At 38.9% G+C, this 19,648-nt stretch overlaps 1 protein-coding gene across 8 annotated transcripts in view; it reads left to right on the top strand.

Annotated features, from left to right (window-relative positions):
- LOC120742847 (complement factor H-like) overlaps positions 1-19,648 on the top strand; it is an 84,116-nt gene that overhangs the window by 29,076 nt on the left and 35,392 nt on the right. Inside the window, exon 17 of one of the 8 annotated variants that reach the window (XM_040046306.1) lies at positions 11,785-12,074. The exons of the other annotated variants lie outside the window; for them this stretch is intronic. Within the exon in view, the coding sequence (XP_039902240.1) occupies positions 11,785-11,975 (191 nt within the window). The 3' untranslated portion in view covers positions 11,976-12,074. Of the gene's footprint in view, positions 1-11,784; positions 12,075-19,648 lie in introns of those variants that run through there. 8 annotated transcript variants of the gene reach the window in all.

Genomic DNA, 19,648 nt, shown 5'->3' with positions numbered 1-19,648 from the left:
CAAAGAAAACACAGTAATGATCAGACAGGCCCACATCAGACACAGTAACGTTTGAAATGCTCAGGCCCTTGGAGATCAGTAGGTCAAGAGTGTGTCCTCTATTATGTGTGGCCTCTGTTACATGCTGAGTCAGCCCAAAGTTGCCCAGAGTGTTACTCAGGTCTTTAGTCCCTTTGTCCTGAGGGTTGTCCACATGGATGTTAAAATCCCCAACAATAATTACAGAGTCGAAATCAACACAGATCACAGACAGCAGTTCACTGAGGTCATTAAAAAAGTCTGTGCAGTATTTGGGAGGCCTGTAAACATTAAGAAACACAACTTTGGATGGGGCTTTCAGCTGTGAAGCCACATATTCAAAAGACTGAAAACTTCCAGGAGATAGCTGCTTACATTGAAATGATTCATTAAATAAGACAGCAACCCCCCCTCCTCTCCTGCTCACCCTGGCCTCACAGATAAAACTGTAGTTAGGAGGGGTCGTCTCGATGAGAACAGCTCCACTGTTACTTTGGTCCAACCAAGTTTCAGTTAAAAACATAAAATCAAGGCTGTGCTCAGTGATTAAATCATTAATTAAAAATGTTTTCCCAGCTAAAGATCTAACGTTTAATAAAGCCAACTTAAGTGTTTTAGAGGCATTACTTGTCCCCTCGTGTTTGGGAGCAGTCTGTGGCACACAAGGTATGTTTACTATATTTAAAGATCTTTTAGGGTGCAGCTCTCTGTGTTTTGACCAGGCCACATGTCTCCTTCTGTCACCTAAAAGTACAGAAATTTTAAAACCTTCTAGTAAACAGGGTCCCAGCTTATCCTGGGAAAAGTCACCACTGCCATAATCCTCGCAGCTCGGACCCTCTACACATCAGACTGCGGAGACAGAGCATGAAGGTGGTAAGGAGGAACTAAGGGGGGCGAGGCTGGGCAATGTAACTTCGATTGCTCTGTTGAGGGCGGGGCTCGATGGCAAACCTTTGGCTGCTCTGGTGGGGGGTTTATGGGGGACAAAAAGGGATTGGGCCAGGGGGGTAGATCTGAGCCCAGCATTGACCCGCTCCATCATCTCCTCAGTGAATTTCAGGTGTGGGGAGGAGGGAGAAAGGGAGGGTGAGGAGGGTGATGGCCTGTCAGGGGTTTGGGGGACTGGAGGAGGTTGTGATCCCTGGTCCTGGTCATTGGTGTTGTTGAGAGAGTTGGAGGCAAAAAGGGACCCCTCTTCTTGCCTCTGATGTCTCTCCTTTCTGAAGCTCTTCCGGGGTGGGGGCAGATGAGGCTCCTCCTCAAGGTTTCTGCTGGGCTTTGTCTGTTTTTGGAGTACTGTTTGTTCCTCTTTATGAGATAACTCCTCGTTTATCTCAGCCTTGGCACCAAGCACAGATGGATGACGTATGGAATAAAACAAGTTGGAGGTGAACAGTTTCATCCCTGACTTGTTAAAATTAAATCCATTTGCTTTAAACAGATGCCTGCATACCCAAAAATTATTAAAATTGTTGATAAAATGCACTGAGTGGTCAGTACATGCTGATATAAGCCATTTATTTAGTGCAAACAACCTGCTGAATCTCTCGCTTCCTCTTCTGACGGGCAGTACAGGTCCACTGATGAATACAGCTGCATTCAGAGAGTTTACAGTATTTAATAATCCAGTAAAGTCCCGTTTCAGAACCTCCGACTGTTGTTTGGACACATCGTTTGATTATAGTGTCAATTCCGTTAGAGTTACCATTTAAAAAGGTGATAATTAGAATACAGTTACTTTGTTGAAATGAATGGATTGCACGACAGTCTTTTCCTGTTTCGTATGTTAGGCTATCCCCTCTCTAATTCTGGTAATTCCATGCATTGCCAGAAACCAAACCAAAACACGCAATAAGAGGCTCTAATGTAAGCGTCTTAATAATGCTGGTGGTGTCAGTTACACAATTGACCCGGAGCCAGCACAACAGAGTCAACAGTGCACAGGCACGAAAGCGTTTCTTACTTGGAAATTCCAACACCACTTCACATTTAGAGAAGAAAGGGATGGGCGAAATCTGACCAGTGCAATGCAAAGTCTGTTTGCCAGCAACCAAGCTGCTCTCAGCATCAAAAGACTCCACCTCCAAGCTAAAGAAACATCTGGAAGTAAGTTCTTTCTTAAAAGCTAACATTAGCCTACTGCAACTACCTTGTTTTAGTTGTGGTAGCTACCTGGGTTATGTGCCACTTCAGCATCTTTGATGTACTATTGCTGTGTGATTTATTGCTATTACTGAAAACTACTTGCCACCAAGCTAACATTGTTAGCTGGCGTTAGCTGAGGTTAGTTCATAGACTGCAGGCTGTTAGATTTGATGGGTAGCATTAATCATGTGCAGTTCTGAAAAGCAGTAGCCTTCAGTAACAGTAATAAATCACACAGCAATAGTACATTCATGTAGTTTTTAAAAGCATTACAATATAATAAGTAATCCAAAATATTCAGAATACCTTACTTCCATTTAGGAACTTAAAGGAATACATTACAGACTACATTTTAAGGCATGTATTCTGTAACCAGTAGTGGAATTTATTTTAAAAGTAACCTTCCCTGCAACTCCATAAAAATATTGAATCAAATTAAGAGAATCTTGAACCTCCCGGTAGTGTCAACTTTTGCCCCGATCTGCCACAATCCTAGCTTTACGCCTAGTACAATGGATGCTGCTTTCAAACAATGGCCTGTCAAAGGGTTAATTGCTATAAAGGATCTTTATATTGACAATCATTTTGCCTCTTTTGCTCAGCTTCAGACAAAGTACAATCTCCCTACAAGTCATTTTTTTCGGTACTTACAAATTAGGAATTATGTCAAGCAAGCATTCTCAAATTTAGATACCATCCCCATACAGCATGTCTTTTACAATATAATGAACGAACCTCCCACCTCAAAACACTTAATTTCTCGGCTTGTTAACCTTTTTTCTTCGGCAGCCCCCTCTTGCCATATTAAAGAGGCTTGGACAAGGGACACTGGTTTGGTTATCACTGACGATTTATGGGCTGAAGTGTTAAGCCGGATAAAACTATGTTCTGTTAATGCCCGTCTTCAGTTAATTCAATTTAAGGTTGTCCATAGACTGCACTATTCCAAAACCAAATTGAACAAGATTTTTCCTAACGTTTCCCCCAAATGTGATAAATGTAAACTTGTGGACGGTACTCTTGGCCATCTTTTTTGGTCCTGTTCTACGCTTACAGCCTTTTGGACTAGTATTTTTAGTTTCTATAGCATTGTTTATGATAGGCAACTGTATCCTGACTGTCTTATGGTGATCCTGGGCTGCTCCGGCGACTCCTTGGCACTTCCCTTTGCTGTTCAACAGGCCCTCATGTTTGGTATGGTGATTGCCAAACGTCTGATTCTGGGGGAGTGGAAATCTGCCTCCCCTCCCTGCTTCAAGAGGTGGCTCGAGGAGATGGTCTCCTGTTTATGCCTGGAAGAAATTCGGTTCTCTACGTCTGATTCCATGGAGAAGTTCAGGAAGATATGGGGGCCCTTTATAGACCACATTAAGAAGGACAGTCCACGCCCTGGGTCCTGACCACGTTGTTTTAACTGCTTTCATTCTGAGCTGTTGCCCATAACTGTTATTGCATAATTGTTATCAGCTCCTCCTAGCGATCTTTGGATTTGATCTTGTGGATTGGACTCACTAGATTGTGAGTTGTTTGACATGTATACCAGTTGCTTTTTTTTCTTCTCTGCTGTTTTTAATAAGTGCTGGCCGTGTACCCTGTTGTGGGGTTTGTTGCTCTGTTTTTTTTTTGTTTTGTTTTTTTTTTGTTTGTTTGTTCCTGTGTTTTGTTTTTGATTTTTTTTGTTGTTATTGTCTTTATTGTCTGTGTTCCTCTGTCCCCCTGTTTGTGAATGTGTAAAAATTTTGAAACTTGCATAAATGAATACATTAAAAAAAAAAAAAAAGTAACCTTCCCAACTATGCTGACGTACACCAACATGGCACAAACAGGGCACAGGGCCACCTGGCACTGAGCTGCCACCCAGTCCCAGCCCTGAGTGGGAGCTGTCCATAGGTCAGCTGACTGGGATAGGTGGCATTTGACAGAGCCTCTGGAAGAAAAGCAGGGTTGGATCAAAGGAAGACCAATTCCCGTACAGCAGCAACCTGCACCAATCCCTGTGGACCAACACCAGTGGAGAGTTGCCGTTTTCCAGGAAGAAGAACAGGTGGCGATGTGTTGTCTCCCTGGAGACAACAAGGTCAACTTCCACCCTCCCGAAGTGGTACCACCTGCAGTTTGCCGCTTGCCTTGGATCCCCCTTCGAGATGATGTCTGCTGCCATATTCAGTGGCCCTGTTACATGAACGGCTCTGAGCGAGTGGAACCAGGTGGTGGGACGAGTGGATAACCCAGAAAGGCTTTGAGCTGGGAAGGCTCTAGCTTGCACTTTTTGACATTCAGACACAAGCCCAGAGTCTAAACATGACACACTGACTATGTGGCCTCATAGGAGAAAAAGCAGTGCCCATGCACTGCATAAGGTCCATGCATAATAATGAAAATCATGAACAATGAAATAATGAAAAGGCTGAGTACGTCTGTCAAAACTACTGCTATACTATGGAAGGTGAGCCATTCAAAACCTGCAATAATGGTGAATAGACCAAATCAATGAAATGCCTCAGTATGATACAACACTAAAATATGTTTATATTTTTGTATTTCATCATGTAATGACTCAGTATATGATGTGTAAGACTTTACATGAAGGAGTTTAATGAAAAACCATGTATTCATTACACGGAGTCATTGAAAATCATATGGTAAAGGTGAACAACAAGCAGAGGCTGAAGATATATAATGTCCTGTGTTATGTTCCTAAAAATTCAAATATGACAAAAGTTCTTTCAAATTTTCAAAACTAAGTTTCATCTTGGTTGAAAATTTCTCTAAAAGAGACAGGAGTCAGCAACCTTTAACACCCAAAGAGCCATTTTGACCCGGTTTCCATGCAAAAGAAAACACTGGGAGCCGCAAATACTTTTTGACATCTAAAATTAAGATAACACTGTATATATTGTTTTTTACTTTTATGCTTTGTGTGAACAACTAAGCTGCTACAGAGAAAATTACATTTATGTAATTAACACATTTTGAACTCTTAAAGAAATATTACAAAAGGAAAGACACCCAGCTGAACTAAGATGATCCATGTAGCAAACAAAAACTGTTGTGAGTCACCACCCTTATGTCGCCTTTGAGCTTTTGGAGCCTTGACCTGGCTTTTAAAAAATAATTGGACAAAAAGCACTATGCTGCTAAAAGATGAAAACTAGATATTTGCAAAATTCTGCCTAATTATGTATGATACCTGGTTAATGTGTGTGGCGAGGCGTGGTCTGCAGCGCCGCTGCAGGGGAGGCGGACGCACCTGAGAGGCACCAGCAATCACACCACGCCGCCTTAACGTCTGTGCTATCTATGCTGTTGTGTTGGTATGTGTTGGGCTGTGAGCTGAAAAGCTGCAGCCGGCTGTATGCGTACAGCAACCGTGTGTGAAAAGTGGTCAATAAAGAGATGCTGAAAAGCATGTTCACGGAAACATCGTCGGGTCTGCTGTGGTATGTTTACAGTGGAACTTCTGCTCCTGAACCTCTGCACACAGCGTCTGCAAATGCTGTACGAAGTCACTTTCATCTTTACGCAGGACTGTAAGCTGTCATCTGTGAGGCGTGAGCGGTGTTTGTTTTTAACATCGTTCACGGAGGAGAACAGCTGCTGACATAATGTGGATCCGAAGATCCATAATTGGCCTACCTGGGGTTGAAAGTCTCGATAAATGCACGGCGTTTTGGCAGGTATACCGGTCTCCTGGAGTGTGACGCTTATTTTTGAGCATGAAAAAATAATAAAATATAATTTTATTTGTATATTTCAATATCACAATAATCTTCCAATTTAGAACTACAAGTTAAAAAAGAACTAACATAAATAAATTACACTTCAGCTAAATACTTCTAATTTATTTTCCCAAACCACGCGGAGCCGCACTATAAGGACTAAAGAGCCGCAGGTTGCCGACCCCTGGGCATAGATATTGGTTATGTTTGAATTTAAAGATGTTCTCTTAAACAACAACTTCTTTAAAACTATTTACCGACCTGAATCTCTGGCTGACTTTTACAATGGACTTTGTACCTCAGTACCATCTCCATTTATGACTTACTAGTCGTGGTGATCAAACTGCACAGTAACCTTTTCAGCGAACACTAATCATTCTATCACAAAATAAGATATAACATCTGTTATATTTTGCAAACTTGTTTTGAGCATCATACACCAGTCTATATTTTCAGGACTAATTAATCTCATATTTTAATTTAATTATAAGAATAGACGGATTAATTTATATGATGTTTAAAAGAGGACACAAACCTTCTTTTGTAAAATGTTGTAAATTATTTTATAGGCAATGAAAGAAATCAACTCTATAAAGTCTATGAATTATTATAGGGTGAGTTTTGTGAAGTGTTGTGTGTGAACTCCTCTGGTGTGTTCAGTGAAACTTGTTGTTTGCGATATGTCATTTTGAGGCTTGTGCAATTCCAGTAGGGAAGTCCATATTTTAACCATTGGCCTCAAATACTGTGATAAACACACAGCAGTTCTGCACAGAAAACGCACAGTTTGTCAAAGGATTTGTGCACAGTGAAAATTTGGTTTGCAGTCCACTTGACAGAATGCGACTGTCATTAATCCTTCTGTTTCTCCATCTATGGGGACACGTGGAAGTTTCTTTCTCAGAAAACGGTAAGTCAGACTTTTTTAAATGCTGTGTTCTTTGTTTAGTTTAAAAGAGAAGACATTTCTTCTACTTCTACTTACCCTCTTTTTTATTTGTTCTACTATCTCTTTACATATAACTGAAGATGTAATTTTGGAATCCTTGGTCAATCTATGTATACGTCTCTTTCCATGTTGTTTTTTTCAGTATGTTCAAGGCTTCCAAATGTTCCTCACTCCTATGTGTCAGAAAATACTAAAAAAGTTGAGTACCGCGAAGGAGATGTGATACATTTCACATGCGAGACTGGTTATATATCTGGTCCAACCCTCAGATATATATGCACAAATACTGGCTGGGAGAGTTTGCGTCAGGGAAAATGCAACTGTAAGTTAAATGGTTTGCCTGCTATTTTGCTGTTACTCTTATGACTGTATTTATAGGGTTACAAATAATCCTTAATCCCTTCTAAGATGTAATTCATAACATTTCACAAAATATCAATTACCAAAGTTTTATCCCAAAACTTTAGTTTTTTGGAATTAGAAAGAGTTGTACTGAGACAGTTGTAAAACTGCTGCAGTATGCTGCTAACAGTAATCTATTGTATGAAAATAGCAAATCGCTTCCTCAAATCCCTGCATCAATAACATTGTACCCACACTTCAACACTGTTATTAACAAAGAGTTTTGTAAAAAATTTATGTCACTGTCGGCAAGCACCTGATTTCAATTAAAAATAAGCAATAATAAGAGAAGAATAAGGTCTAATTCATACTTACTCATGAAAAATATTCTCTTTTCTTTTTTTTCAGTAAAGCCATGTGAACTCCCTGAGGACGTTCCCAATGGCTATTATGAAATTATCCGCGGAGAAGAGCTCGTTTTTGGAACAGCTATCAAATACTTTTGCAATCTAGGGTATGTGGATCTATAATAATTCAGTGACATAATGTACGCGCTCTGAAAGTCCCATGAGGATTGCTTATATTTGTGTGTTAAAACAGAAACTCTTCAAGTTGTTTTAAGACAAAAGTCCCGTACAACAATGCTGTTTGGAAAATGTCAACAAGAATGGGATAAAAGGAAGCCGTTATTCAAAGGAGCTTTGAAGAAGCCTGGCAGACTACATTAACTACATTATTCCTAAAACTGCATTAAAGAAATTACAAGAAAGCTTGCATAAGAGAGTTCAGGCTTATTTTTAAAAATGTTTAAACATAAATTTAGAACTCACTGTGAAAGTGAGTTCCAAGACCTGTTTCTGCTGATTTTTGCTGTACTTCTTGTGTTAGGTTGACATACCTCAGTCTTTTCTCCCAGTTTCCCTTCCTGAAGAATGGCCACACTTCCACTCAGGTCTTTTCCGATGAGGCTTAAGTGAACAGCAGATGATCAACAGTGTTAAGTGGTTTAGGTACAAGGGAAAACCTAAAAATAATTCAGTGTCCAATCACTGATGTCCGATCTCAAGACCACTTAAAATGGTTACTTGGAAGCAAAATGATTGCTCAAGTACTCTATAAATTTTAGTGTGTGGGTGAAAATACAAAATGAGATATGAGTTGTAATTGCAGGTATACAATGGGAGATAGCGATGGCACCCGAACTTGTCATTTGGACGGATGGAGTAGTACTGTGCCAGTATGTGAAAGTAAGTCTTTCAGTCAACACACCAGCAATGTTACTTTTATCGACATTTGTAGTTTGAACTAGCTTAACAGTGTATATTTATAAGGTCCTCTGCTTACACTCGAAAAATGTGAAAATTTCAGTCATCCTGTTAGGTATGAGAAATGAGCTTGCTGTATATACCCTGTGTACTACATTTTAAATATATATTGCTCAAGATTTGTACCAATTCCTGTGGATCCATATTGCACCTGCGATGGTATCACATGACATATAAAGCAAGAACTGGTGCTTGTATATAACCCAACCAGTCACTTAGGGCAGTGTTTACCAACCACTGTGTCGCAGCACATAGGTGTGCTGTGAGCAATGATCAAGTGTGCCATGGAAGATTATCTGATTCCACCTGATTAGTACTCTAAGCGATCGGTGTAATGGGCAGAACAATTTCATTCTCTTCCAATAGAGGGTAGTACAACTACCTGCTCTAATTAAATGGGTTGCCAACTGCCATTAAAACAGAAGAAGACAAAGAAGAAATTACATAATACTCATGCTGTAAAACAATGGAGCACGTAATAGCAACAGATAAATATTTGAAAAGAAAAAGTAATCAGTCTGACCTGGTCCTGGGGAAAATTCTGACCCAGATGGAGGCCCTAGCATGAGTAGTGGTCAGAAGAAAGCAAAAAGGGTATACTGGGAGCAGATCAAACCAATTCTGCTATGCTTGGTGCGCAGGTAAAAATTATCAATATACTTTTGTGGCATTTTTGTTTGGTGGTGTTTTTTCGAATGTGAAATATGTTCCGTGGCTCCCAAAGGTTGGGAAACACTGACTTAGGACACCTAATACACCTTTCGGCTTTTTTCTTACATGAACCTTGAACTCATGAACATATACTTACAGTCCAGTACCTCAGTACATCTTTTTGCTGTTATCAGGCATTCAGGTTATGCTACTAGAGGTTCATACTTTTAGCACTTCTTCTTCACTCCCCTCTATTTATTTGTGACTTGCTTCTTTCTCATATAGTTTATTTATCTTTCCTTATCTTTTTGTGCTCTTGCGTCTTCACCTTACATTATGAAGCATCTTGAGAAAACATTTTTTATGAATTCTTGGTATATGAATAAAACGTAATTTAATTCAATTTAATTGATCAAGGTCAGTGATGTGTCACTCATGGTGAAATGTGATTATTGTGATGAAAACATTTTTAAACTTGTATTTTTGTTGCCCATATTTGTAGCTGCCGAGGGTTGTGAGAAACCACCACATCTTTCAAATGGAGACCCGAAGGAAAGTTCCAGACTGCAGTACAGCCATAGTGAAAGGGTTGAGTACATCTGCCAGGATTACTACAGAATGGAGGGTGGGCCGTACAAAACCTGTGTAAATGGTCAATGGACTGGAGAGATGAGATGCCTCAGTAAGATGTAGATCTCTTTATATTTCTGCATAGTCCATTCTTTGCATTCTGCTTTCTTGCAATTCAGAGGGGAGCACTATGGAGCCATTTTGCAGCTGCTATGTGCAAAACTATAAAAATAGTATAAAGGAAGTATTCTTGCTCGTGTTTAACTCTCAAAATGCATGTTTGGTTATCTTTAAATAAGCTTCTCCATGTTTAATAGTAGCATTCACAGGGCATAATAAAAAAAACTTTATTATGTCTACAATCGCAATAATGACTTTTACTTATTGTTTTCAGGAATCCCTTGTGCAGTTGGAGTAATGGACCCTAATCTGCAGGTAACTGGATTACCACAAGGGAATGAAGCGATAAGGACTGGGGACACATTACATTTTCGTTGTGCTGATCAGTATAAACTGGAAGGTTCTGAAGTAATCGAGTGTTTAGAAACTGGGTACTGGAATGCTTCCTTTCCATCCTGCTCTGGTAGGTTTACTTTAACTGAGAAAAGCTGAAGTGATTAAAGTGATTTGACATGTTTTTTAAATGTCCATATATTTGTGTAACAATTATGTAATCATTATATTTCATTTGTTAAACTTATATAACGATTAAGATTTACATTTTATTTGGTTCCTTTGGGTCTAGACTATTGCTGCATTACACTTTAAACTGAAAGATTAAAAGACTGTCTTCTTTAAAACAGATGAATGCAAAGTCACAAGAATATCAGACAGTGTAAGAATCACATCACACATACAAGGCAATCGGCTAAAGAAAGGACAAAAGCTAACCTTTACTTGCCTTAGACGTAACCACTTTATGCAAGGCAATAAAACAGTTGAATGTTTGGCAAATGGACAGTGGAGCGATCTGTTTCCAACATGCGGAGGTAAGCCAGTTTTTTTCTATGTCAACTCACCCGTTATATGTGACAAGAAAAGATCATCCAGTCACAGTGCACTGCAATGTCAGGAGGCTTTAATCACATTTTTTAATCCCCAAAACAGTTACGGTTACTTTTACTCAGGCAAAAATTACACGGGAAATGTTTTTGGACAAGTCTTGCGGTTGATCCTAATTACAATCACTGTGTAGGAAATGTCATGTACATATGCGAAGCCCAGTCAGTAATAAGCACCCAGATAAGCTGCTCATGTTAATAACAGCTGTAAATATAAAAAAGAGAAGTCAGAATAAACCCCCAGTAATTTGGAGAGTTGAATCTCTAAAAGATTTACACAGAAATTTACTGTAAGATGTTGCATAATGGTACTAATAGTATTGTGAATAGATAATAGTTTTTTGTTTGTTTTTTGTCTATATTCATTTAAGATCCTGTGGGTTGTGGGAAACCACAACCACTCTCAGATGGAGACACCAAAATCAGTACTAAAAGGCAATACAGCCATGGAGAAAGGGTTGAGTATATCTGTCAAAATTACTACAAAATGGAAGGTTCACCATATAAAACCTGTGAAAATGGTAAATGGACTGGACAGATGAGATGCCTCAGTAAGTTATAGCTATATTATGTTGTATTTTCTAAGATTCTGCATATGTAAAAGTATTTTAGGGGTCCCAAGTTTTTTTTACTCTTAAATTTAGAGAAAATTGAGTTTACACAGGAATCAGCCTTTCAAGCTGTTGACATAATTTATTTGAGAAAGGATGCAGAATTTGGGGGCTTCATGTTCTTAGATGCGCTCTGTTTTATGTTATTTAAAAAAATGGGAAAATTAAGACAATTTAACATTAGACTTTCATAATTTGATATTGTGTGAGGTCTGTACTATATCTGGAGTTTTGATACAGATACAGATTGCATTTTATCAGACTTGCTTGGTTTTAAGCACTGTGCCTTTGTAATCAAGACTTGAATAGTTATATATGATATATGTTGTGCATTCCTGCATTGGTGTACTGTACTGACATTAACAAAATCTTTTCTCTTAACTCTTACAGAACCCTGCACTGTAAATAGAGAAGACATGAGCAAACACAATATTCAATTCAGATATGTCAGGGATGATAAGCTGTATTCAGAACATAATGATGTAATTGAGTTCATATGTACCAGGGGAAGACTTGTTGGCAGTTTGGGAATGCGTCAGAAGTGCATTGAAGGCGTAATGCATCTGCCCACATGCCAGTAACATTTCTGTCTATTGGATACGATGAGCATGAGCACGCAAATCTATAAATGATTAGTGCACTGATGTGTGTGGTCATTTTAATAAAAGCCTATGTACTCAGTCTGTGTTCTTCCAGTACATCTTTTTTTGTGTGTAAAATCAAAGTCATTCATAAATCCTTTGTGGACAAATACACAAAATGGTGGCCCTATCTTTCCAGTCTGAACATATTCTGATTAAATAAAGATAACAAAAAGAAGTAAAAAATAAATAAAATAACAAACTCCCTCCCTTTGGCAGGAGATCATACCTGCTATTAAAGTGTTTTTGTAACCTAGATGAGCACACACATGTACACACATGTAACAGTAATTGCATGTAATGTTATTTTAATAAAAGCATCACGGGGTCTGTTTTAATTCTTACATAAGTTTAACTCTGCTGAAAGTCTTGGGGCTTTGGGTTTCATGGCCTAACAATGAAACAACCCCTTTTCCACAGTCTTTTTAGGCCTGGAGTCCAGCATCCACTTATCATTTAAGTTGAGTTACTTTTGCCTTCCCACCAGCTCGATGCATTCTGGCCATTCTCCCTTAACCCCTGGCATCAGCGAGGCTCTTTCAGCAAGAAAACTGCGCATCACTGGATATCTTCTCTTTTTCTGAAAATTCTTTGTAAACGCTAGCAAAGTACATTTGAAAGTCCTGTGCTTTGTACACCTAACCACCTATCCAGTCCTTCTCCATAGCACTTGTACAACAGGAGTCCAAGGTTGTATTTAAATAGAGACATTTGGACAGAGCCACTGGACAGTCTGTGCTGTGACCTGATCTCTCTGGGTGGAGTTCGAGCTGGGGGAGGTCACTGAACAATGAAGCTACTGAAATTCTCCTCAGAAAACATTCGTCAAAAGAACATGAAGCTGTCTTTAATCCTTCTGTTTCTCCAGCTGTGGGGGTGTGTGGAAGTTTCTTTGTCACAAAACGGTAAAGTGATCTATTATCGTTTTTCAGTGTACCTAAAATCACATGTTTTACCTTTGTGGAAAGGCAGTTAGACTTTAAGAAGAGTGACATATACACTGCATGTGGTCATCACAGGTGTTTACTTACAGCAGGGGGAAAAGCACAGTATGAATGTAATTGTCTTATTTTTACACTATTACAACTATTTGAATTTACATGCATTCACACAACCCTAAAATATGTATATTTTTGTGTTAACATACATACATATGGTAGTAATATAATGTAGGACAAAATAGTAATTATAGTTGATTTTACTACTTGCTATGGGTTTTTGCTTGTTTTTGTTTTATTTTGGGGGTTTTCTTTGAAGGGGGGGGGCTCTAGTAATTTTATACTTATACTTATTTTTTCCCTTTACCATTAATGGTAATTAATGGTACATTTCTTATATTATTCTTTAATTATGTATGTCAAACATAAATCCTGCTATCTGTGTTATTAGGTGAAGTATATCCACAAATTATGTAGATGCAACTGTTTTGTGGTCTTAACCATTTAGGAGAATGGTTGTAGACATACTTTGATTTTGTAACTGTTTTCCTTGTAGAGCTTCAGTCATTGTTTTTTAACAACTTTATATGTGACGAATTGTAACTTTTTCTCTTTTAGTGTGTTCAGAGCTCCCAAATGTTCCTCACGCTCATGTGTCAGAAGGAACCAGCAAAGCTGTGTACCAGGAAGGAGATGTGATACATTTTTCTTGTGAATCTGGTTACATATCAGATCAGATCTCGAAATTTATATGCACAGCTGATGGTTGGCTGGTTGTCCATCAGGGAAAGTGCTACTGTAAGTTGCATGGCTTCATGTTTTTATCATCACTAACTAAACTTGTGCTATTGCTGCACTGTGGATGTAATAACTCATGTAAATGTGTTTTTTTTTTCTTATATTACTAAATCGTCAAAAACTCTACAGTCATGAAAAGTGTATGAATACCTCAATTATTTATATTACAGAGTGCATATTTTGTTTTTGTTAGGGTTCATTAATGACAGCATTACCCTGACTCTTACTCTAACCCAACCATACTACATGCTATGTACCCCCAAAAAATGTCACGTGAAAAGCTGAAAAAATGGAACACAAAAAGTTGTAAAGCATACCAAGAGCAGCATTATATGGATTTTCATTGGATCGACCCATTACAGGTCAGGTAAGGCGTTGGGTTTAGAGCTAAATAGTAGGGATGCAACGATACACAAAATTCACGGTTCGGTTCAGTTCGATACTTTGGTGTCACGGTTCGATATTTTTTCGATACAAAATAAAATGTTCATGCCTTTTTAATTTGTCATTTATCAAAATTATAAATATATATTTTAACTCAAAAGTACAGTTTTTAAATTTAACCCTAACCCTTGTGCGTGTTTTTTATTTTGACAGCGAATGCGCACCTGTGGACCACTTATGTGCAGCCCTGGTTATTTAGCTTGTCATATTGCAGCCACAGAAATTCTTTTGTCCATGAAACCATAAAGCTGCACTTTCTTTTTGCCTTATAGTCTGATTTGTCATAACTTCTCCGTTTTGTGGTAAGCTTTTCTTTGGCTGTCACTTCTTCACCCTGACCTGTCTTATTTGGCTCAACAGAACTAAAATATATATCCTGCTGCTTTTACACACGCACTCACATAAGCTCAGCGATTCTCTGCGCGATCAACCTCTCACATGTTTAAGCTGCGGGAGATTTCACTTGTCATGTTTGCATAGTAAGCTAACGATTAATAAGACGATGTCAGAGGAATTGGTGCGCAAATTATCATCACTCACAGATCAGTGCTGTCGCTCTCTATACACAGTTCGCACGATTGCAAAGTGAAAGCAAAAAAACAAGCGCAAATTCAAACGCGATTTCAATATGTCACATATTGACAGTGGCTCACCGATGCCAATGACATAATTACCCAGCTACATTTCCGAAAGAATGCAAAAGCATTGACATATATTTTTCCTTCCTACAATAGCCGGACGGGCAGGGCAGAGATAGATTTTGGTAGCCCGACTGAAAAAATCGCTAGCCCCGGGACGTCGGGCTAGCGATATTGCAAGCCCTGTATCTGATTGAGGAATCACTCATCTTTGGAAAAGAGAGTTTATTACAGAGAAATGTCTCTTTCCAAAATAAAAGCTATACTATCCGCTTCTTCTGGGCTATATTCTCAGCAGCATAAGGAGAATCATGTGCTAACAGCTGTCTAAATGACTCGGCTAAAGTTAGTAGCATGCTTGTTGTTTTTGTCTTTGCACTAGGATGATGTCGGCATAAATGTGCAGTCATATTCGTTGTGTTCCCACTAGTGCTTTCAGGTTAATCTCGTTGAAATGACCTTAACGCCACAACACGGCAAATCTTCGTTAACGAGCTACCGCCGATCGCCCCGTGCATGGGGCTAGATGGCCAACACGTTAACGAGCTAACTGCGCTAACACACTAGTTCCCACCCATGTAATTGAGCATTGCGTGGCACATCCAACATACTGTTTTACTTTAGTCCATGACTCGCTTACCTTCAGGGTCATACGTCACATGAAAACCAAAATAATTCCAAACGCCAGATCTGAATGAGGGTGGGGGAGGTCCATGTTGCAAGGAGAGCTTAACTTATGTCTTGCTAGCTTGCCCTGCGCTCTTCCTTCTGACGATGCTGTCTGTGTTGAGCGCTCAGTGGATCTGCGCTCGACAGTGCAGCCTAGGCGGAGTAGTCGAACGCAGATTCACTGAGCGCTCAACACAGACAGCATCGTCAGAAGTTGATAAAATAAATTACAAATGTTGTATTGTTCGATACATATGCGTACCGAACCGAAAGCACTGTATCGAACGGTTCAATATCGATACGAATATCGTTGCACCCCTACTAAATAGGTACATTTTCTGGAGGCACACAATAGGCCTGGTTATAAAAGTAAAAAAGTATCACATCAGAAAGATTGTTCCAAAGCATGATTACCCATGTTCCTCTGCTCAAATTTGGTGATGGCCAGCAGAGCTCAGCCAGCATCAACAACCCTTGTCCTAAAACAGGGGTCAGCAACCTTTAACACCCAAAGAGACACTTGGACCCGGTTTCCACGCAAAAGAAAACACTGGGAGCCGCAAATACTTGTTGACATCAAAAATGAAAATAACACTGTATATATTGTTTTTTTACAATATATACAGCACTATGCTGCTAAAAAATGAAAAATAGATATTTGCAAAATTCTGCCTAAATATGTATTTTACCTGGTTAATGTGTGTGGCGGGGCGTGGTCGGACGCACCTGAGTGGCACCCGCAATCACGCCTCGTCTACTTAAAGTCTGTGCTCTCTCTGCTGTTGTGTTGTCGGACTGTGAGCTGAAAAGCTACAGCCGGCTGTATGCGTACAGCAACCGTGTGTGAAGAGTGGTCAATAAAGAGATGCTGAAAAGCGTGTTCATGCAAACATCGTCGGGTCTTCTGTGGTATGTTTACAATGAGACTTCTGGTCCTGAACCTCTGCGCACAGCGTCTGCAAATTGGGGCTGTACGAAGTCACTTTCATCTTTACGCAGGGCTGTAAGCTGTCATCTGTGAGGCGTGAGCAGTGTTTGTTTTAACATAGTTCACGGAGGAGAACAGCTGCTGACATAATGTGGATCCGAAGATCCATAATTGGCCTACCTGGGGTTGAAAGTCTCGTTAAATGCACGGCGTTTTGGCTGGTATACCGGCTTCCGCAAGTGTGACGCTTATTTTGAGCGATGAAAAATAAAATATAATTTTATTTTTATATTTCAATGTCACAATAATCTTCCAATTTAGAACTACAAGTTTAAAAAGAACTAATACAAAAAATACACTTCAGCTAAATACTTCTAATTTATTTTCCCAAACCACCTGGAGCCGCAGTATAAAGACAAAAGAGCCGCATGCAGATCCAGAGCCGCAGGTTGCCGTCCTAAAACAACTGCACATTACTGGCATTACTATCGTTCGTAGCAATGATGGGTCGTCATTTCCTTATACATACATATATATCTTGGCTTAGTCACTCAGTATGTTTTCAATCTTTGTGTATTTTTCTCTTCTTTTCCCATTTTATATTGTTTTGTGTATTAGCATGTTCAACGCTTCCAGATGTTCCCCATGCCCAAGTAACACAAGAGACAAGAACATCTCAGTATCAAGCAGGACACATGATACATTTTGCTTGCGAACCTGGCTATACATCAGCTCTCACCATCAAATACGTATGTACAACTGAGGGCTGGCAGCCACTCCAAAGGGGGTCGTGCTACCGTGAGTTCAAAAGCTTTCCTTTCTTCTCTCACTCTCATGTGAATGACTACAGTTCAATAAGCAGAGATCATTAAAATGAATTTAACATAATTTATTGATCTATAGAATTCAATTTAGATTGTTGGTGATTACACTCTGGAAATGAAGATTGAGGCTTGAATGGAAGCCTGTGAGAATGACCGATGAGCAGTGAGATTTAAAGTACATGGAGTGGAGACTGATTGGCCGGAAGACAGCCAGCAGAAATCTGATTGGGCTAGACCAGTGATTGCACAATTAGCTTCACAGCATGGGAAAGTGGAAATGATGTAAAGCTTAGATTAGCCAACAAACACCAGGGAAGCAGAAATGTGTGACTACAGATTGTTCTTATTGAACTTAGGCATGAACTTCATTTGGTATTATCTCCTTGGACATATAATCTCATTTACTCAGATGTGTCCTGCCTTCATTAAGACTGCTATGACGGTCTTTATTTCTATATATATTTTTCCTGCACACAGTCAAAATCAGAATTTAATTCTAAATGATTTTTAATATGTAGAGACTTTGTCATGTCAGATCAGACTCCAAATATATTTGAATTCACATCAGTCATCATTTTATTCAACAATGTTTCTGTCAAGTCATTATGAAATATGACCCAGCATCTCAATGTCAGAAAGATCAGTTTAACCCTCTGGGGTCCAGGGTATAATTGGCCATTTTTGACTACTTGTTTGGTATCATTATTTTCAGCACAACCTGAAATATCTGAAATTTGAGTTATTTTTTCATTTTGGTATACTATATTACCATAGTTGATCTAAATTCAGACAAAAAATTCAAAATCCGAGTAGAAAAAAGTTATATTTTTTTTACTGTAAAACCCACAAACATGTTTAACGAATCATTTTCGTAACTTGAAATGCAAATAGAAATTGTACATTTCTAAATATTATGCACAAGTTTTGCAAACAAAGTTATATGGTACTATTTACCTAAAAATGCAGCCAATGCCTCAGGCATATAACCGTTTAAATCTATTTACAGAACAATCAGGTGATCTGCAACAAATAAGAAAGCACACAAATTATTTGTGCCATGTGTTTTCAGTCATTCCTTCAGGTCGTCTGCTCGTCCACACCATGTCTTTAGGTATCATGTCAGTTCTCCATGTTTAAGGTTTTTTCATGTTTAATTTTTAGTTCACCCAGTTTAGGTTATTGTTTAGTTTCACCCATGCCCTTTGTTTGTATTTATTTTGCCAGCCTTAATAAACTGCTTGTTTTTTGTTAATCCACATCACGTTTCATAGTTTTTGGTTTGCACTTGAGTCCTTTTTCACAACACATACAGTCTGCCTCAGCCAGACTGTGACAGAAAAATCAGACTTACTGACAGGTCAAAAACTATTCACATTTTTTCCAGAAGCATTGTATTCTTTCTTTCACCAAAATATAGGGCTAGAGTTAAAGTTAGCCACCCTACATAAGGGAACTTATAGGGTTAATGAATTAAATCTTAGCGTGTTAAACTGACACAGCAGATGGTTTGCTTACACAGGTTGTCCTTGTAAACAGTTGGCAAAGGGCAGCTATTTTGAAACTATTTGCCTGGAAATTAGATAAACGTTTTCCATTCCAGGGTGGAATGATTGTATGTCATACATATTTAAAAAAATAATAATTGAGTGCTCAATGTTAAATCAGTCATTCCACACTTAAAAACAGGATTTCAACAATCATTCAAAGCCCAAAATTACAATGATATCCATGTTGATCCGTGATGATTGTAAAACTTTTGACCACAGCTGTAGTTTTGACAGTGGTTTATCTCCACTGGTCTGAACCTTCGTGTCTCCAGCACAAATACAGACACACAGGTTGAAACCTGGCAAAATGGATTCTGACATGATCTGGCAAATATAAAAACTGCAGCAAATATAAAGATTCTGGCCAGTGATTTCTACATCTGAATCTTGCCTTTTGAACTGTTTTTTTTTTTCTTTTTCTTCTTCTTTAGTTTCATCTTCCAGATGTGACCCTCCTCCTACAGTTCAAGGGTTAACAGTGAAAGGTTTACCAGAAAATTGTATTCCCATACGTCCCAATCACATCCTCACATTCAGCTGTGATGGTCCTGGGAAGTATCTGAATGGCATTTCTGTGCTGATATGTGGACAAGACGGACAATGGAATAATCCATTCCCGACTTGCATAGGTAAGAACATGTTTAAATCCCTTTACTGACAAAATGAAATGCCTGTTTAAACAATATGGCAATAGTTCAGGTTTGATCTTTGTGTATTTTGAAGCATAATTTAAATATCCAATAAGATTTCATGATTTTTTTCCGCTCTTCTGGTGTTCACTAAAACCAACTACTCTCTTGCTTGCTCTTTGCAGCTTTGTTACATAA

This window comes from Simochromis diagramma, unplaced genomic scaffold (genome assembly GCF_900408965.1).
Source record: "Simochromis diagramma unplaced genomic scaffold, fSimDia1.1 OVJJ01000553.1, whole genome shotgun sequence".
In the NCBI taxonomy this organism is placed as follows: domain Eukaryota; kingdom Metazoa; phylum Chordata; class Actinopteri; order Cichliformes; family Cichlidae; genus Simochromis; species Simochromis diagramma.
The sequence above is the reverse complement of the archived record's forward strand: the minus strand, read 5'-3'. Positions and strand labels throughout refer to the sequence as shown.